Consider the following 19,030-nt stretch of genomic DNA (forward strand, 5'->3'; position numbering starts at 1 on the left):
TTATTAGAGAAAAATGTCTGAACTGGCAACATTCACACACCCCTGAGAGCATACACAGCACATTCTAAGGAGATGTTTCTACGACTCACAGTCACTACCCTCTGATGCATTTCATTTAGTTTTACCAAGACCCTACCTTATAAAGCCTCCAATTAGGATTATGCTTCTAAAGCCTCAATATCACAAGGTCTGGCTTTTCTCTGGATTTTCCCATGGAGAACTTCCTGTTCTTCTAGACCAATCCACCCTTCTTAAAATGCTTTTTTTCCAATCTTTTATTGCTGCTGAATGTGATTCAAAAGGGGCCCATCTGCTCTGGCTACATCATCAGAAGAGTTTGCACTTTCACACAGCTGCTGAGGTTTCTATCCCCATGCAGAGCTGGAATTGCTCCACCCCTCCCCCTACACAGAAATGATGTAAAGGAACTGATGGATCCAAAAAGCTTTTGCAAGATTATTTCTATACTGACTGTATTTCTATACTGCAAACTCTCCTCTTCTCACTTCTTCGCAGCAACTTAATTTGTTCCCTTAATAAAAAGCACCATAAAACTTGAGTGCAATTTTCCAATGGAAAGAAAGAAAATCCTATCAAATACACTCATCTTGCTATAAATTCCATGAAACAGTTCAAAAAGCCTGGAAGAGTGATTGTTTTTTCTATTAAATTCTACCAACTGCTAGAGTAGTTTCTGTAAGACTTTTAACATTTCCTTAGAATTCAAATGATTTAACCTCTATTAAATTCTGTAAAAAAAGATTGCCATACGTCACATTCTTCAGGTAAGAAAAATCTATTAAGCTGAAGAGCAATTACCTACAGCATGTTTTTGAAGATCAGATATGACATAAACCAAACCTGCCATGTTTGAAAATTAAGTTTAACATTATGCATACCTTTGTTAACCCTAAAAGGTATCACTGTAACATGCATTAAAAATGGGTCACTTCTGACAATATCAATGCACCAGCCTCACCTGAGTGCAAGCTGATCATATAATTCTCACATTCCTGTGACTATCTTTCTTCTGCTAATCACCTGGCTGTGGAGTTTGTTAGTTGCTGTTGATAATACTGAGCACTACGAAAACATGTTTTATAATCTGTCAAATTAAATAATATAGCTTTAATCAAGTTTAGAGTGTAAAAACAATAATTTATTAGCTTCTGCTCATAAAAAATTCCCTAATATTCTCATTTTTTAAACAGCAGCAAATAGTCAAAAATCAGTCAAAATAGTCAGGTGATTGAGAAGTGTTCAATAAAAAATAATAAAGCTGTTCCTTAAAAATCAATGTAGTAGCACTAGAACAACAAGGATAGCAGAAAAAACATAAACAAGAGTTTAATAAAAACATTTATGCCATGGCATAATCACCAACTTACTTCTATGCTATCTCATTACTTCAGCCAAAGTAGCATTGTTAAAGCTTTATACAAGTAAATTTTTGTTTGAAAACTACCAAGAAGGAAAACAGTGGAAACAGAGTTCATTAAAATTTAAAGGCATCCCAAATGGGGGGGATTTAGGAGGAAAAGAGGAAGGGAGGAGTGTTCTATACTGATGGTAATTTTATATTCTATTGTTTTAAGCCTGTGAAACATCATATAATACGGAAACCAAAAGCTTGCAAAAACAACAGGCCTTGACTCTACTATTTTTGATCAGCAATCCGCTGTAAGCAGAGTTTCATGTAGGAATTTTTATTGCGTACTTCTATCACTGCATCTCTGACAAGCTCAATGAACATTTGAGGCCAGAGCTTCTGCAAGGATTCATTTTTCATATTGATGTCAGCAGCTTCTTTCACTAAGTTCTCGACGTATGTCTGGCAAAGTGTTTTTCTGTCCTTGACTTCCTGGATGGGAGAATCATTACACATTGTAAAAGACAAAGGAAGAAAAGATTAAATGAGAGCAAACTTGAACACTTAATGAATTAAAGAAAACAGTAATTGACATGAAAAAGGTCATTGCACGCTTCTGTGTTAGTTTTAGATTGCACAGTCCAGGGCCTACTTTGGCTTTAATGAATACGGCCATATAATCTTATTACACTTTGAATATTCATAAACTAAAATTTACTTTGAAGTAGCCATATAAATATCTTAACAGCATTAGTTTTTATTGCCTATTAGGATAACAAGAAAAAAAGCATAGATGCTATGAAACTCCAGACTTTCGCTTTTCTTCTTTCTTTTCTTTCTTTCCTTTCTATCTTTTCATAATTATACAGCTACCTGCCCTAACAAGCACACTGTCACTGAGAAAAATAACCTAGTACACATTGCTTGGATGCTTTCCCTGATCAATACTGCTATGCTCACAGCTAACATATACTGTATTAGGTACTGAAGTAACCTGAACCTTTGAAAATAATTTTTAAATAAAAGCAAGAAAACACACAATGCAGCTACTGGTCACCCATTTTGTCACTTGTAAATCATATTAATTCCTCTATAAAATGCCATAATAAGCTCTGAGCAGTTATATTGGTGCTAAATGTCTAACTAAATTTGATTTTTATCATTACCAAAAATGTTAGGTCATGCTTTGGCCTAGCAAAACTTTTTTTTTTTTTTTTTTTTTTTTTTAAGGAGAGAAGGCAGAGAAAATACTTTCCAACTGTTTTATTTGAAAAATAGATTATTCAGTGAACCCAAACTGCCCCCCCCCCTTTTTTAAGCAATAAACTTTGGTTCAATCATGCTATGTTAGTTTACTATTGATGGGAATCAAGAATTGGCCACAATTGCCTATCTTACTCTTCTTTTGTGATATTCTGTAATAGTTGCAGTCACATACATAACATTTTAATGAAGGACAAAGTGTGAATCACTACACTGAGAAGAGGAAAAAAAAATAATGCATATTTTTTTTAATGGACTGGACAAAAGCTATTGTGTTATCACAGTGCTTGTTCCATGGTAAAGGGCACAAGGAATCCCTCTAGGGCTTACTCTATGCCATTCACAGTTTTAGCGACCATCTACCACACAGCTACTCTCACTCCTTTTGAAACTAAAAATTTTGCTAAAATTTAATCTTTCCACATAGGCAGTCACTGTCTCTTTTGCGTGCAATCTATTTGAGTTAATAAAAATGCAATGAAATAATTGAGTTCAGTGTTTACTGAACTTGATTACATTTCTGGCACTCTAAGACTTACATATTCTCACACAATCAAAGAGTAGCTAAAGGGACAAATGTGGGAAATAGTGTATACTAGCTGGAACTCGTGGAGGTTGCTCAGAAATGAAATCATGGCTGAAAAAAGCATGTCCTCCCTGGGAACAATCTCCTTTTGCCCAAGCAAGCCGTTAGTGGGTCAAAAATACAAACTGAAAAAAGCTTGGCTGATGCACTTGGCTGAAACAAGTCAGCCTGCAATTTTATTAATAACTATAATTTTTTATATTTCTTTTCCTCTAACTCATTCAAAAGCTAGGAAACAGCTCTTTACTACTACAGCCTGTACTATCTCTAATTTTGTCTGAAGGTGTTCTTCATCAATTCATTTCAGGATACGCTTTCTGACTTTTTAAGTAAATTAAATAATCCTAGCATGTACCAAATCTGTTTATCCTTGTGAAAAACTATGCTAACTTCTTACATGTTACTTATGTAGGCACATTTCATTACCAAAGTAAGGCTTGCAGGTGAGAATGTATTTATGAGACCATGGCATTGTTCAGCAGCCAGTTCTTTAAAGATGCAAAAACTCTGCAATTCTGTACTCTAGAATAAATTATTAGATGAAATGCTTGATCAAACTGTTGAATAATGCATGTAAATATAGTAAGCAGTGATGTTTTAAAATTCCCATTCTTAAGAGTCCAATTGAAACTTGATATATTGACAAATTCTATGTTAAAACAGTCAAAAGTTCATTTCAAACAGTCAAAAATTATATAATAGAGGAAGAAAGTATTTTTATAATGATATACTTACCTCAAGCTTTTCCATATGAAAGTCCTTTGTAGTGTAATTCAACATGGCTCGAGCTGTGCTTTCTCCTCCAGCTCTTCTGTTATCATTACTTTCCTCATTTCCAGTCCCAGACTTCTTTCCCTTTCCCTCTAGCAGATAGTGGATTTGCTTTCTCCTGTGAAAGATAATAAAAAGATTTACAGTTTTAATTACTGGAAACTTTTTTTAAAGTGCATGTGTTTCTAGTTATCTAATGGTCGTTTTTTTCCTCTCTGCCTTTAAACATGTAATTTATGAGCTTTCAGTTTACTGTATCCTCAAAATCATTTAACATATACAGATAAGTCCAGATAATTCTCCATTAATTTGCTTCAGTACAATCTGCTCTTTGACATATATCACATCGCATGTCCTAAATAGGAAATCTTGCAAAGAAGACTTCAAGTTTTATTAAGCAAGTCATCTGCAGAAGACTAAAAATAGCCTTTAAAAGCACCTTTTTTCCTTACAGCACCAGCCCTAGAAATAGTCTGTCTTCAGTGTGGAGGTCCATAGATTTTGACTAATACTAGCACAATCAGGGAATTAAATAAGTAGTGCATTTGTGTGCAAGTGCCTCTATCTTACCAGACTTCATAACATTTCTGAGAAAACTTTTGTCTTCATGTATAAGTGCAGTATTTATGCAAGAAGCAAAAAATCCTCATTTACTGTAAGATTTTTAAAATTATCTTTTAACCTAGAAAAGATTTCCCATGACAGTGAAAACAATTAATCAATGCGTTCTAGCGAAATTCCAGTCCAGTTCATCGTATTTTATCTATATACAGTTTCTATGAAATTTCAACTGCATGTGATAATCACTTTTTTGTTCTAAGGTTGCTAATTATTGTAACAGTATATTGCTCAAGTGATGACATGTTCCACCTAGACAGAAATCCTATTTCCATGATAAGAAATTGATAGTCTAGTATTTAGAGCTCTTGAAGCTTATCAACAGGACAGAATCAAGTTTTCTGCAAAAAAGAAACTGAAGGATGTTCAGAAACAACAGAAGAACGAAACAGACTAAACAAAAAAACCTTCATTCTCTCAGAAATACTTGTTACAATTTCAGTTGCTAACTATTCAGTTACAAGGGTTGAAAACTTTAAAAAATTTTCATAGTCTTTGTATTCCTTTGTATATCTTATCAGCTACTTTTACCTAGATTCTCCAAGTAGTGAAAACATACGATAGTGTGGCAGCTCAGAAGATGCTACATAGGCCAGAATGCCGAAGAGCCTTTCACCCATTACAATATCATTTTGAGTAACCTGTAAGGAAAAAGGGGAAAAAAGGAGAAAAGTTTCAAAATTAGCACATTTCTTTTTCACCAGATAAATGCACTGACAATCAACTAGTTTGTTATACAAAACACTTCGTACAGATCTGTTCTAGACATATCTTCAATCTTCAATTTGCTTCTACTGGCACTTCAGATATACTTTAAAAAGAAATCAAATGACTTGCTTTTGCTGATTTCCAGCAATTCTAGAAACTTTAATGTATACAAATGATAGCCTGTGCTTCAGAATATTCCTCCTTAAATGACCAATTTTATAATCCTTCAAATTGAATATGCCAAGGCTAGACACATTAAGTCTGCTCCACATTACATACACTTACAGAAAGTCTACTGGGAAATTTCTGATTAAGTTAGGCCATAGAAATGCAAAGACTCTGGGCACCTACATGATAAAAGATAAGTTACGGTCTCTGATTTGGCAGCATCACAGAGAAGATTTCATAGAAAAATTTGTATTTTCTTTAAGGTATAAGTGGTTGCATTTCTCAACCCAAGAAAATTAATTTTAATTCCATTATACTTCTATAAGAATCACTTATACAGCTGTTTCAGCATAAAAACACAGATGGGCCTATAAACCAATTTTCAATGGTTGAAAATTTTTCAGGGAGGATTTTAGACATTTCAATTTTGAATTTTGTTTAAAAAAACGTGGAAGAGTTGGGTTTGGGTTTTTTCGTTTTTTCTACTCTCACCCCCACCCCCCTCCACTGTGAGGAAACTCAAACTGACCTAACTTCTGGATCAAATTAAGCTTCTAGTCAAGCTGTAACATGTTTTTGGAAAGGGACACACTCTTTAAACTGTAATAATTAGTCTTTACTATGTACTTCCACACAGTTTTCATGTTCTGTACTATGCAAATGTGAGAATAAAATAAGACTGCATGAATTCTCATATAATATTTATAAATAGTGCAATCTAACTTTGCCTAAAGTACACCACAACACAACATAATACAGGTAGGAAGCCACCAGAAAAAAAAAAAAAGTATAAGAGAAGTGTAAGGACACAGCTAACAGACACCAATTCTGAATTCATTCTCTAGTTCACAGAAATTCATGTTTCCCACCTTACACTGGTACACTCTTTTCTCCATTTGTCACACAATACCACCACCACCTAAATAGGTGCCTGAATAGGCACCGCCTACTATGCCTACTCCTTGCTGAGTACGGTATGTCAGGAAAACAAACACTTACTATGTCAGCCAGTGTGATGCACCCATTCTAGCGTATGCCGCATCACTCAGTGAAAAGCATTTTGTGAAGTTTAGTAACTTCAAACCTTTGTAACTCTCAATTAATCTGAGATTACTATCACATACTATCACACATTGCACTGAGCTAAGAACAAGTGAAACACAATATTCACGCTATGGCCGTATCAGATAACTAATACAATTTCTAAATGAAAACACATGATGATGACCAAGTTAAAATACTAAACACTAGAACTACAGTCAATTAAACTAATGCTTAAAATTGAACATACATTTATAGACTTTGTTGTATCAACAAAACACTTTGTTGTTTTCTTGTATGATCAAAGTCTAAAATGGTCACATGATATACTTAAATGAATTCACTTTCAATTGATGTAAATGGGAATACAAGATGCAGATGAACAGCAATGTTAATGGTCTGATCTTCTTTTCATTTTGAACACTACTGATCCTGAACATGGCAAAGATTTAAAAAAATCTATCCGACAAGCTATTTTCTGCAATGAGATTTTACCAACATATTGTAACTAACATTAAAAATAAAAATGATGGCATACTCTAGGCCAAGTCTGTCAAAGGCACATTTCGGCACAAGTATTAAATGCCAGTATTGTGAACCTTTTGGACATGAAATAATAAAAGAGTGATTCTTAAAGAAATTCAAGAATAAAATCTTACAAATTTTTAAATTTTTAAAGATGACATAGAGAAATAATAATTTAAAAAGGCATAGGTTCTCCTTTCAGGTGTATCCCTACCACTTAGGCACAGGTTTCAACTGTCATTTACAATTGCAAAATCTGAAAAAATACAACTTATCTTTATAGCAAACGAGGGTCTGAACTTTGCTAATTGTAGTACAGTGCAGTTGTTAGGCTCAAGGAATGCACAGCAGAACAAATTATGTGATGAAGTGTACTTAGAATTTTTTTTTTCCTAAGTTTGAAAGGACACTAACATGGTTCTGCCAATTTTTTTTTTTTTATGTTAGTAGGACCATTAGTAATAAAGAAGCAACACTATGTCTTACCTCTATTCCATTTATCTTCTGTAAATTAAAATGGTTCAGTCTAAACAGAACATAGTATTTCCAGAAAGTGAAGCCGACAACTGGATTTCCTTGAGGATCAACAGTCAACTGTTCAATTCGATTCACCTGGGCTAATGCATTGAATTGCTGCAGTGCCACAAGATTTGTCTCCTTAAACTTCAAGTGCTTTAACAAAAAAAAACAAAAAAAAAAACAAAAAAAAAAAAAAAAAAGCACAATGAGTTAAATAAAGACAACGATAATGAGCCAACCAAGTAATTCCTATTCTGTGCTACTCCAATTATTTTCAAATTCAAGTAAAAAGTCTTTAGGTCTAACTAAAGAATTGGGCTCACCTGAGCTGTACACTCCACAAGGCAAAACACATCAATGCATCAAGTAATTACATATATTTAAAACCAGCAAAAATATAAGCCCTTTTAGCAATATATAATTCCTTTAGCAACGACATTAATATTTCCAAATTACAAAAAGTAATGATTCAGCTTGAGCAAGGTTCATTTTACTTCTCACTCCCACAGAGAATTAAGTACAATACATATGTTCTGCTTTTCCAGCCATAGCAGGCTAGCATCAAGTCACACCTGCTATTTCTGTGAACAGTGCCATACACCAGTGTTCCTACAAGCATGGTACACTGGGCTCAACAGCAGCGTTATTGCAGGAAGCGGAAGGATGAAAAAGTGATGAAGATAAAAAAACTTTTCCTGAAGTCCCCAACAGATATATTTATCTCAAAGAAGCAATTAAGTTCTGTTAAACTCTAAACCCTAAAAAGATTTAAAAATTTTAAAATTATTTTATGTATGCTCTCACTATTTTATTATTTGCTTCAAAATTACTGATTTAAATGTTTGCAAAAGAATGTGCTGAAAGGACTTCTTTATTCACATTGCTTTGGTTCACCACAAACTTAAGAATTCCAAGAGTTGTGCTGATTTAACCATCTATTCTCCTTGAATTTTCTCTTTTATCACCTATTTGGACTGTGAACTCTAACACAAATGGAGATCTCTTAATACCATCAATCCATAATAGTTTGTAGAATAATATTACTGTATTTCCACATTAGTTTTGCAACTTAAAAAAAATCAAACAGCTAGGTCAAAGGAGTTGTAAGAAATAATTACCAGTCCAAAAAGAAAATATTATACTGCTTCAGAATTTGAATTAAGTTAGGACAAAAAAATCAAACAGCTAGGTCAAAGGAGTTGTAAGAAATAATTACCAGTCCAAAAAGAAAATATTATACTGCTTCAGAATTTGAATTAAGTTAGGACAAAAAAAGCATCAAATTAAAATAGGTAATAACTTTTAACTTACCAAAAATGGGTAAGTTAAAAATGTATCTATACAGATGAATACTATCAAGTGTGACTTGGCCAAATTAATATCCTAACGAAGAACATGTGATATCCCATAGCTATTCGCTCCATGGAAATGAGGCCTTCTTACCACAAAATTAGGAAATTTGATCTTCAATTTTGTTAACACTTGAACAATTTCATCAAATTCCATGAACATAAAAGAGACTGTGACAACAGTTGCAGCTGTTTGAACACTCCAGTTTCGTTCTAGGCACTCCAGTGCTCCAGAACCATACAAGTAAAGAGTATCTCCTTCTACTTCCACCAAGTGAGACTCTAGAACAGACAAGCCTTGTACTGCACTGCTCAATATTGTATCAAGAGACCTGTGAAGAGGAAATAAAATTGCAATAATGTAAAAGAGATGGTTTTGAGGTAGTAACTGAATAGTCGTACTTCACTCATTTACTAAAACCTGAATTGTCAAATAATCAGTATTTGTTCGTTTGCAGTACCCCTTCTGGTTCAAAAACAGGGAGTTGGAAAATTCAGCTTCTATTAAGTAGTATTACAGATGTTCTGCTTCTCTGGCAGAGATGCTCTGCGTGTATTTTGAGTAGAAGAGCCAAAAAGCATCACTCATATTTAATAACCCACTTAAAAATTCTAACTCAGAAAGCCAAATAAACATACTTTTTGTTGTTTTAGATATCTAAAAACAAAGCTTCAATCAATGTATTTATTCAAGCAAATTCACCTTCAAATTCTGTTCTCTGCATGTGACAGGAACAAATCCCATAAAAATTATCACATTGATAAATGCTGCAGGATCCAGCTCTTTAAAGCCAAACAGTTATTACTAAAACCAACCAATGATAATGCTATTCAAGCGCTGAACAGTCACTTCCATTTATTCTTAACAGCATCATTCCTTATTTAGAATCCATATACCGCATTTCATGACCAAGATTCATGATTCAACTTAAAGATGCATCTTGCTAAATTCACTTAATCCTCTGAAAGCATTAAGATATTCAGACATTTAATATAACATGATTTTTCCAATTCTCAAAATCATTTTTTAAATTAAATAATAAATCTAGCTATTCTCAACTGTCATCTCTCTGCATCTTCCCACATGACACATTCAGCTGGGCAGAGCTGAGGCGCACACAGAATTCAAGATGAGTGGAAGGCACAGATTTAGAAAGTTTCATAATGTTGATTATTGTCTTGTTCTTTACTACCTTCCTAGTATTGTTAATATGTTTTGCTTTTTTGACTACTAGTGATTACTCAGCTTGTTTTCTTGAAAATATCTACCACAACTTTCTGTGGTAACTTTACTTAAAAAAAAAAAAAAAAAAAAAGCAAGATAATCGCTTCTTTGCACTCCTTAAACTTGTGTTTTTTTTTTTTTTGAACTAACAATACAATCATTAAATGAGAAATAAATCCAAGTCAAAGTCAAAGAACTGCTATTTTTGAAATAGCATAGGTTCAAAAACTGGCCCAATAAGAGAGAAGTTGCTGTTCAAAAATAAGAAAAATCAATGTAATGCTCCCCTGTCCTCTTTCATTGTTTTTCTTTTCAAACTGAAGGTAACTTCATCTAAGTTGCCAAGGAAATAAGCAGGCTTAAGCACAGTTAAGAACTTCATATCTAACACTTCTTGTAAATACGAAATTCTCCTTTATTTAGCAAAATTACATAATAATTTAGCTTTCACTTTCCTCAATTAGTTGCTGTTATATTACTTTTTACTAATGTCCAATAGATTTAACTGAGAAATAAAAGATGTTTTCAGGATGAACTTGGATATATTATTTCTGATAATAAAATACAGTGAAATCTCAAAGTTAAGGAGTAACTTGGAATATAGAAGTAACTTGGAATTTAACACATGAACAGAAAGAAATATTTCCCATAAAATACCTGCTTTCCTCAGGAAATACATACGCAGCACTGCCATTGATCTGACATGGTTCATTGTCTTTTTCTGGATTCAAAGCAGCCACAAGGGCTACCCGATTCTGCTGTATCTCCCATTGATGAGCAATATTACAAATTGTTAATCGCTTCTTCTCCTGAAGCAAGATATGAAAGTCATGGTAGATTATGACAGTGTAGTACAACACACTGGCTTGTTCCAAAAGAGATATGTTACTTAATCAAAACATTTTAAATATTTTAAACATTTTGATTGGAAGAAATAGTAGTCTTAGCTAGCAGTTATGCATTGATTTCAATGCATTTTTCTAGCATTATTTTGCACAACTGCCCAAGGTTTTACTATAGCCTCTTCTTTCAAATAGAAGAAAAAAAATAAAAAGTGTGTCTGATATGCCTACAGAGAAAGGTGAGGAACCAGAGTAAACTCTTTATGATTTGAAATTATTACTTTTTTAGATATACTGACCTGCAATCACTATGTTCCTAGTCTTAATCTCTAAAATTAATTATCATGGGACTACTACCGTTATATTTTTACACAGTTCCTATCACAGAGAACGAGTTCTGGATATTACTGCAAGGAAGTTCATTGAGAACTTTCCTCACAGTATTCCATGTTGAAGATATTAGATATAAAGCTCTACAAACGAACAATTCTTTGAAAAAAAAAGAAAATAGTAGAACAAAAGCTAGCATTTGTTGATCCGTGAACATCTTAGAAATGTTCAAGTTCATTTTAAAAAGAACATAGAACTCTGCTGTTACACTCAACTTACCAAAGGAGTTACTCTGTTTTCTGATTATATAACATTGACTGCATGTATTTCAGAGATAAATGTCTCCATATCTTAGAAAGTAGGAGAAGCTGGAATAGTTAGGAGTTTTTCTCACTATATTTAGAAAATTTTATTTGTGCTAGAGGTTGAAGGTCTCTCCCTTACCTCATTTACTGCTCTACCATTTGCTAGCCCTTAATTGTGGGCTGCTGACTTCTATGGAGCTTTCAAAACTATTCATTTTACAGAAGTAAATTTTAGAGGTGGGAAGATTTTGCTAACTGTAATTATTTCTTGTTCTAGTTAATATTGAGTTTAGACACAACTGAAAAGGAACCTAAGACTTCCTCAGAGCAGCGAGTTTTAGCAGGAAAGAGAGTCTAGAGAGAAGCAATGAAGGAACTTCACTGTAAAGGCAAATATCAGCAAAGAAAAAACAAGATTTGACATTGTTCAAACTAAGTTTTCCAGAATAGCACAGGAAAACAGCAACTCTTTGCAACTGAATGAGTGGTTTGGTTCATTTACACTGCATATAGTTTAGGAAAGGTGGGAAGAAAGTGATAGCAACAAAAATAGCAAAATATGATTCTCTAAAGACTTTCTTCAGAATAAACTCTTACTAAAATCATGTACTTCATCAATTATTTCACTAGACTTTAAATCTATTCACAGATTTGTTCCACTCAATTCAAACAAAGGCATGAAATAGAGAAGAGTAGAATCCAAACACACACAAAGAATATAGTCAGAAAGAGATACAAATCATCTTACTGAATCAAGCACAAGATGGTGACATTTGGCAGTTATGACACTTATATATTTGAAGATAAGAAAGATACCTCCATTTAAGTATAAAATCTTCAATATCCTTTTGAAACCCAAGTAACAACGGCATTGCACGTTAAAATATATGACTTTCTTCTAGGAAAAATCTCCACCAGCAAAAAGCATTAAGAAATCTAGGCCATCAAGGCAAACAAATTATTATAATGAAACATATCTCAAAGGTTAAATATATGAAATAAAACTAAACATTTTCAATAAATACAATCTTCTTTCCACTTCAGAGAGACAATAAGCTTTTCAATAACACAAAATAATGCAATGTGTGAATACTATTTACTAATTACCAATTTCTTTACATTAATAGAGATTGGCATCAAAACTTCATACCCAAATAGATTTTAAATACATCAGTATCTTAAAAGGATTTTTTAAAAAAAAAAAAAAAAAAAAAAAGGAAAAATTACAGTATTTAAGACTTGTTTATAATTACACAAATCCAAATTATTTCTTTGGTAAAATACAGAAAATCAAAATATACTTGGATGGAAATATATCCTTGAACCTTGGTCTCCTATTTCCAGCACAGGCCATTTAGTCACACCAGCCTGCAAGAGTATTCTGGAGGATATCTCCGTCTCCCCTGTTAGAGCTATTTCATCTCATGCACGTAAGTATTAACCAGGCCAGAGTTCTGTCACCTAGTAGATGCAGGTCCTTCTGAGAAGGATAACAGCTGCAGCCTAGCTGCCGCTCTAATGACTAACTTTTACTACAATGAGGAACAACTTCAACAGGAAAGAACAAAGGAAAAATTACCTCAGAACACCCTATACAGCAGCAGTTAGAGCACTTACCTGAAATGCAGAAGACCAAGTTCAAGGATTTTGAAATCACTCAAAAGTCCTTTACTCTTAGATTTACTTTATTTCTGCATTTGAGAAAGTCCAGTTTGCCATTTGTTAACAGTCCCATGTAATCAATTGGGTTTTTGCTATAGTATAACTTTTATAATTTAGGGAGGAGGGTTTCAGTTTTGCAGTGCACTGTTTAAGCTATAAAAAAGGTTAAAAGAGATAGAAGCACATGGCTATAGAAAGACTACAGAAAACATATCAGGATGTAGCATATTTACAGCACATTTATCTAATTTCGATCAGGCACAGAAAATACCTTAAGCAAAGTCTGTTTATGGCTTTCACGCTTCCTTTCTTCCTCTTTCCTTGCTGCAACCGATGCCATGCGCCTTTCTTCTTCCTGGATGAAGAAATAAAAACAGTATTATAAAAGCAGGAATGGACAAAAAGCAGGACAAAAGCAGGAATATAAAATATCACTGATAAACTATTAATATATCTCTTAATATGGTATTTGAAATATTGTTTTAAAGATAAAAATATACCTTTACAACAGTATCAGTATGAATACAACGGGATAGATGGGCTTTGGCACAGGCAATAGAAACTCACAGGGACTATGACACATACTTGGGAATTTAGACTGAAGGTATCTGTATGTCTGTATTTTTTACCCCAACTACCAAGATAAATAGTTTTGAAATGTCTAGCCATGCTCAAACTGCCTGTCTTGACTGCACACAACACATGCACTGTAATGACTAGATCAGGGCAACAGTTGTATTCATTTGGAGAGTGAAAGTTAATAAATTGAAAGGAAAAACATTATTTAGACCACATTAAAATCTGTTGCTTGCTTTATTAAATCAGAAATCCTTCTTAGTTTAATGCCAATACTTCTTACTATTTAACTTTAGCAAATACTAGAATTTAATGAAAGAAAAGAAAAAGTCTCAGCAGACATAAGTTCTCTTCCCAGCTCTATGAAGGACTGTGCATGAGCTTCCACAAACCACTTTCCGGAATCACAATTGCTCCATCTAATAGAGAAGTGTCACTAACCTTCTCTGTCACTTCGAGCACTAAATATAAAATGTTGCACAAAAATTACTATTTCAGCATTTTAAATAATGCAAACCTCTAAAAGATTGAGCATAGTGAATCTAATGATTTTTCAAACACAAGATGTCAACCTAGTCCTTCCTGATGAAGGAAGGAAAGAAAAAAATCCAAACCCTCAAAAACAATCTCTATTCAATATTATTTCTACATAATAGCAGATAGAGGATAAAAATATATTCAAAATCCATTCAAACTACCTTTAGCAATTTTTAACAATGAGAAAAAATGTTTTCATTACCTAATTCTTCAAGTTTTACTTCTGCATTTCTTTAGTTATTCTACAACTAGTTATCAACAGTGTACTTTGTCATGTTGCAGCAATTCGTTGTTTGACAAAACGCAGAAAGAGGAAAATCAAGATGTAGGGATTTTCCACTGTCCTGAAAACAGACCTGAGCCTAAGAACTAAATAATCAGTACGTCATGCCTCGAACAAAACATGGACATATAAAGAATATACAGGAAAAAATCCAATGGATGTAGAAATTCTGCTACTCAGACCTTCCAAGTTCACCTGGAGACTGGATTCTTAAGGATTAAAAGGCACCAAATCAAATCATACCCCCAATCCCAATACCTTCATCTGATACATGTGCTAATTTCTTCTAACGATGAGGCCCATAAAAAAAATAAACATAATTCTGAGGAAGAAAAAGATTATAAATCTATATGTGAATAGTTTGTTTTATTTAAGAGGCTAATGCATCTCTTCTTTAAAAAATAAAAAAAAGAAAACTGTTTCCATTAATGTGTGTAGGATCAAGATGTTTACTTGTTAAAGATAAGTAAATATTAGAATAAAGAAAAATAACAGTAAAGGAACAAAACAAAACCATAAGATGCATCTGAAAACTTGAAAGCTTCCTCAAGGAATATACAGTATAGATACCTACTTGTAAAGACAAAGGTATTTACAGATTAATATTCATAGTCCTTTGAAAAAGCACAAAGCATATGACAAGTATACCTATTTAAAGAGCATTTAAAATAAAGGCGCATTGTATTCTTAGCATTTTTGTACCTGTTATTGCACTTAATAGCTTTTTAAATATGAAAATACACATAAAGTGAGTGGGCTGAATTCCATTTACACCTGAATGCTAGTCCAAGAAGATTAATTTTTATAATTATAGACTATTTCCAGTGGCTTACTTTTCTTAATCAGTAACAGAACTTAAGAAGTTTCAAAGTTAACTATAATACACTAACAATATTTCTCATCAATATTATTATCTATGTCACATTCCGTGAAGAGAGCTATTGATTCCTAAATGAGTCATGTAGTGAAGGTGTTTAATTCTCCTTTTTTATACTTCAGTACAGCCATATTAGGTTGAATGTTGACTGTTTACAAAAGTCTAAACATTCTCACAGCACAGTATTTTTAGAACATACATTTTTCAAGTAACAAAGGAATGTTCACTACAAAGTAAAAAGTCTAGAGTTCTTCCAAGACAAATATTTGGGAAGCATACTTTAAGCTGTTTTAAATCATATGCCATTTGGGTGATTCTATTATAATATCTTAAACAAGGAGAAACTGTTAGGATTGCCTTAAAATAAAAAGCTCCTGTTCAAGATAATAGATCTTTGCCTTTTCACTTTCACTTTCCAGAAATCTGCTTAAGTGCATTAACACAAGTGAACAGAAAGCATCATTAACCAAGAAAACACTGATATTTCACATTTGCTGTACAAAGAGCTTATTCTGTGTTTATAGTATCATAAGAACCCCTAAGCATGTGGATGAACGCTTACTAGAGGATGAAATAACACAGGAAATTCACATCTAGCACTGCTGTCACATCTTTAGGCAAACTATTTCCGATGTTTAACAAGTTAAGTTTCCACAGCAAGGGCATTTGTTTATGTGTATACAGCCCACCTGAAGCCCAATGGCAAATCATGGAATTTGACACCAATCTTCAAAATGATTAAACAATAAACTTCCAAACGGTCTCTTTATGACTTTAACCTACCATGCAGATACTAAACAAGAGGTGTACCCTAGTTCAGATTCACACATGAGGCTCGGGGTAGGGGAAGCTTTTCTCACGCAACATTTCCCTGCAGCACAAATAAGCAAGCCTAAACTTTTATTCCCCTCCACCCCCGCTGAAAGCTGCTTATGACCTCTTGAGGTTGGAGTTTTGTCGGCAGATTCCTCTGCTACTGGTCTACTCAGATTTTCCTGACCAGGGGATTACCAAAGGGCTGATGTCACAGAAGTACAAAATGATTCAGACTGGAAAGGAGCTCAGGAGGTCACTATCCACGTTTCTGCTAAAAGGAGCATCAACAATGAATTCAAAAAACAGATGCACAAGGCCCTGCAGAACCGAGTACATCAAAATACTGTGTAATGAAGCTGAATATCCAAATGGGAGGGTAACAGACTAAGCCTGTGAAAATCATGGAATAAAACCCATTCTAAATACATGCCACAAACATCAGCATATAATTACTAATGCAAGATTAAAAATACAGTGGTCCTTAAGGTAATGATACCAAATGTTAAGAATTGTAGACAAGGATTCTCATGGCAGCTATTTATCTCAGTTACGCATTAAAATGCATTGTTTGTCTTTACTGAATCTGAAAACAGTCTCAACATATAAAAACTAATATACTAAATTAATGATATAGTTCTACAGCAAACAGTTTAAACAGTTTATTTTATTTTCTATTTAAATCTATTCACTTGGCAATGCATTTATGCTTTTAATTTTGGCTTCTTAAAGAAACAAGTGTCAAAAAAACCCAAGATTTTTATAATTTCAGTGTTTTAAACTTCTCTAATGACTTTCAAAAACATTAAGTTACATTTCAGATTAGAAATCTCAAATTATATTTTATTGCTAAGTTTAATTATTTAAAATGTAATACAGTACTCCCACCATGGGAAAGGAAGCAGAAACTATCCATTCCATTTCCAACTAACTGAAATATTTCTGTCTTTCACACTGGGGAAGGTGAGAGGGTTAGAGAACAAAGGGCACTAAACCATAGCAAAATAGACTTAATATTCCTGCTTATGAAACAACTTAAGTTTTTCCTTTATACTTCAAGACAAACATGCACAAACTTCACTCCCTAATCAATTTTTATCTCCACTTCCATAAACATCCCTTCTTACCTTCTCTCTCTCTCCCACCTCAAAAAACCTTCCCTTAATTTAGCTCAGAAATGTACTTCTTCACACTATCTTCCAAATTTCAATACACAATGGTCTACTGCCCTCATTCAAGTCAGTGCAGTGCATTCTCTGCCAACACAGTCTCAATACAAAGAATGAAATGAGCTAATACAAATTACATTCTAGTAAGTGCCTTTCAATTAACTGGATAAGGCTTTTTTCTTCATGATCAGTTTATACTAATTACAGGCATTGAAAAAAATACTTTTTACATATAGTTTTATAGAAAAATAAACTTAGCCCCCAAAAATCTAAATTTTACACAATATTCTTAGAAGTAAAATGATAGAGAAACATCTGTATAAAGATCAAAGGCCAAAATCTACTTCTTATGGAAGTAGGTCTGCACGCATTTCTTCATTAATCTTACAGAACACATGCAATCAATCAAGAAAAAACAAAGTTATAAAACAAAGCCTTTAATAACCTTGCCACAATTCATTATCATTCATTCTTCTTTTTTTTTTTAGCTCTAGCTCTTTTGAAATTCTTACCATCTCAATTTTTCTTTGCTTCTTTTCATTATCCTGTTGCTGTTGTTAGTAACTTTTTCTCCTCTTGAAACTTCCCTGATGAACTCAGGCTATTTTAAATCAAATCTTCATGCCTTGTCTTTTTGTGTGTTCAAAACAATAAAATATTAGGCTAATAGTAATGCATTTTTGAATTCTGTTAAAGAACTACTGACAGCTCTGCTACCTACAAAACAAGTCCAAACCCATTTTGCCTTCTTTTGCTAAATTCAATCCTAAATCCAAACTGTCAGAACCTACTATTGAAAGAACATCTCCAGTAGACCTCAAAATAATTTAAATCACAGTTGGAGGGTTGAAGCTGCACACTGAGCACCTGTGGAAGAAGGAAAATTCCCTATTCTACCAACCTGTCAAGAAAGAAAAATTCATCATAGTAAAGAGTCAACTATTAAAATGACAACAGGAGAAACCAAAATGCCATAGCTCTGTGTTAGAGACAGGCAGATGCTTTTCCAGAAGGCAAAGACACCAGACCATTGGGAAAGAACTTGGATGTCCTCTCTTCTGTTGAAATCTTCTCCATTTATTACTTCTCCACTTCCCAACTATAAGCTTACTAAATAAACAGGAAGCCATCTTCATGAAAAGAGATAGAAACATAATTCTTAAAGAAGCAAAGTCTCACCTTCTGCAATCCAGAAACAATTGGATTGAGCTTTTATGGCTGCAGGTTTACATTTTCAGTGTGAAGTAACAGTGGTTACACAAAAACACAAAAAGAAAATGGCATAACAAAGCTATTATCATCCTTACCAAAAACATTCTATTTCCATAGTATCGGCATACTGATAGCTCCCCCTGCTGCTAATTGAGCACTATTGCAACAAAAGCTCTACAAATCTTAGTTTTAGCCAAGCCTATTGTTAAGCCATGACAGCAGTCTTTTAACACATAACATCCAGTTAGACCTGAGATGGATCCTAAACAGAGCATACTGGAA

The 19,030-nt window shown here is 33.5% G+C and overlaps 1 protein-coding gene across 5 annotated transcripts in view; it reads right to left on the reverse strand.

Annotated features, from left to right (window-relative positions):
- Positions 1 to 1,166: 1,166 nt before the first annotated feature.
- LRRC49 (leucine rich repeat containing 49) overlaps positions 1,167 to 19,030 on the reverse strand; it is a 54,327-nt gene continuing 36,463 nt past the window's right edge. For 2 of the 5 annotated variants that reach the window (XM_062583472.1, XM_062583469.1), the window contains 7 exons: positions 13,553 to 13,636; positions 10,800 to 10,951; positions 9,012 to 9,249; positions 7,536 to 7,721; positions 5,139 to 5,248; positions 3,954 to 4,107; positions 1,167 to 1,861 (listed from right to left, as the gene is read on the reverse strand). In XM_062583472.1, coding sequence (XP_062439456.1) covers positions 1,658 to 1,861; positions 3,954 to 4,107; positions 5,139 to 5,248; positions 7,536 to 7,721; positions 9,012 to 9,249; positions 10,800 to 10,951; positions 13,553 to 13,636 — 1,128 coding nt within the window. In that variant the 3' untranslated portion in view covers positions 1,167 to 1,657. The remainder of the gene's footprint in view (positions 1,862 to 3,953; positions 4,108 to 5,138; positions 5,249 to 7,535; positions 7,722 to 9,011; positions 9,250 to 10,799; positions 10,952 to 13,552; positions 13,637 to 19,030) is intronic. The other 3 variants (XM_062583473.1, XM_062583470.1, XM_062583474.1) reach the window with 2 other exon arrangements.

Source organism: Rhea pennata, chromosome 10 (genome assembly GCF_028389875.1).
Source record: "Rhea pennata isolate bPtePen1 chromosome 10, bPtePen1.pri, whole genome shotgun sequence".
Taxonomy (NCBI): Eukaryota; Metazoa; Chordata; class Aves; order Rheiformes; family Rheidae; genus Rhea; species Rhea pennata.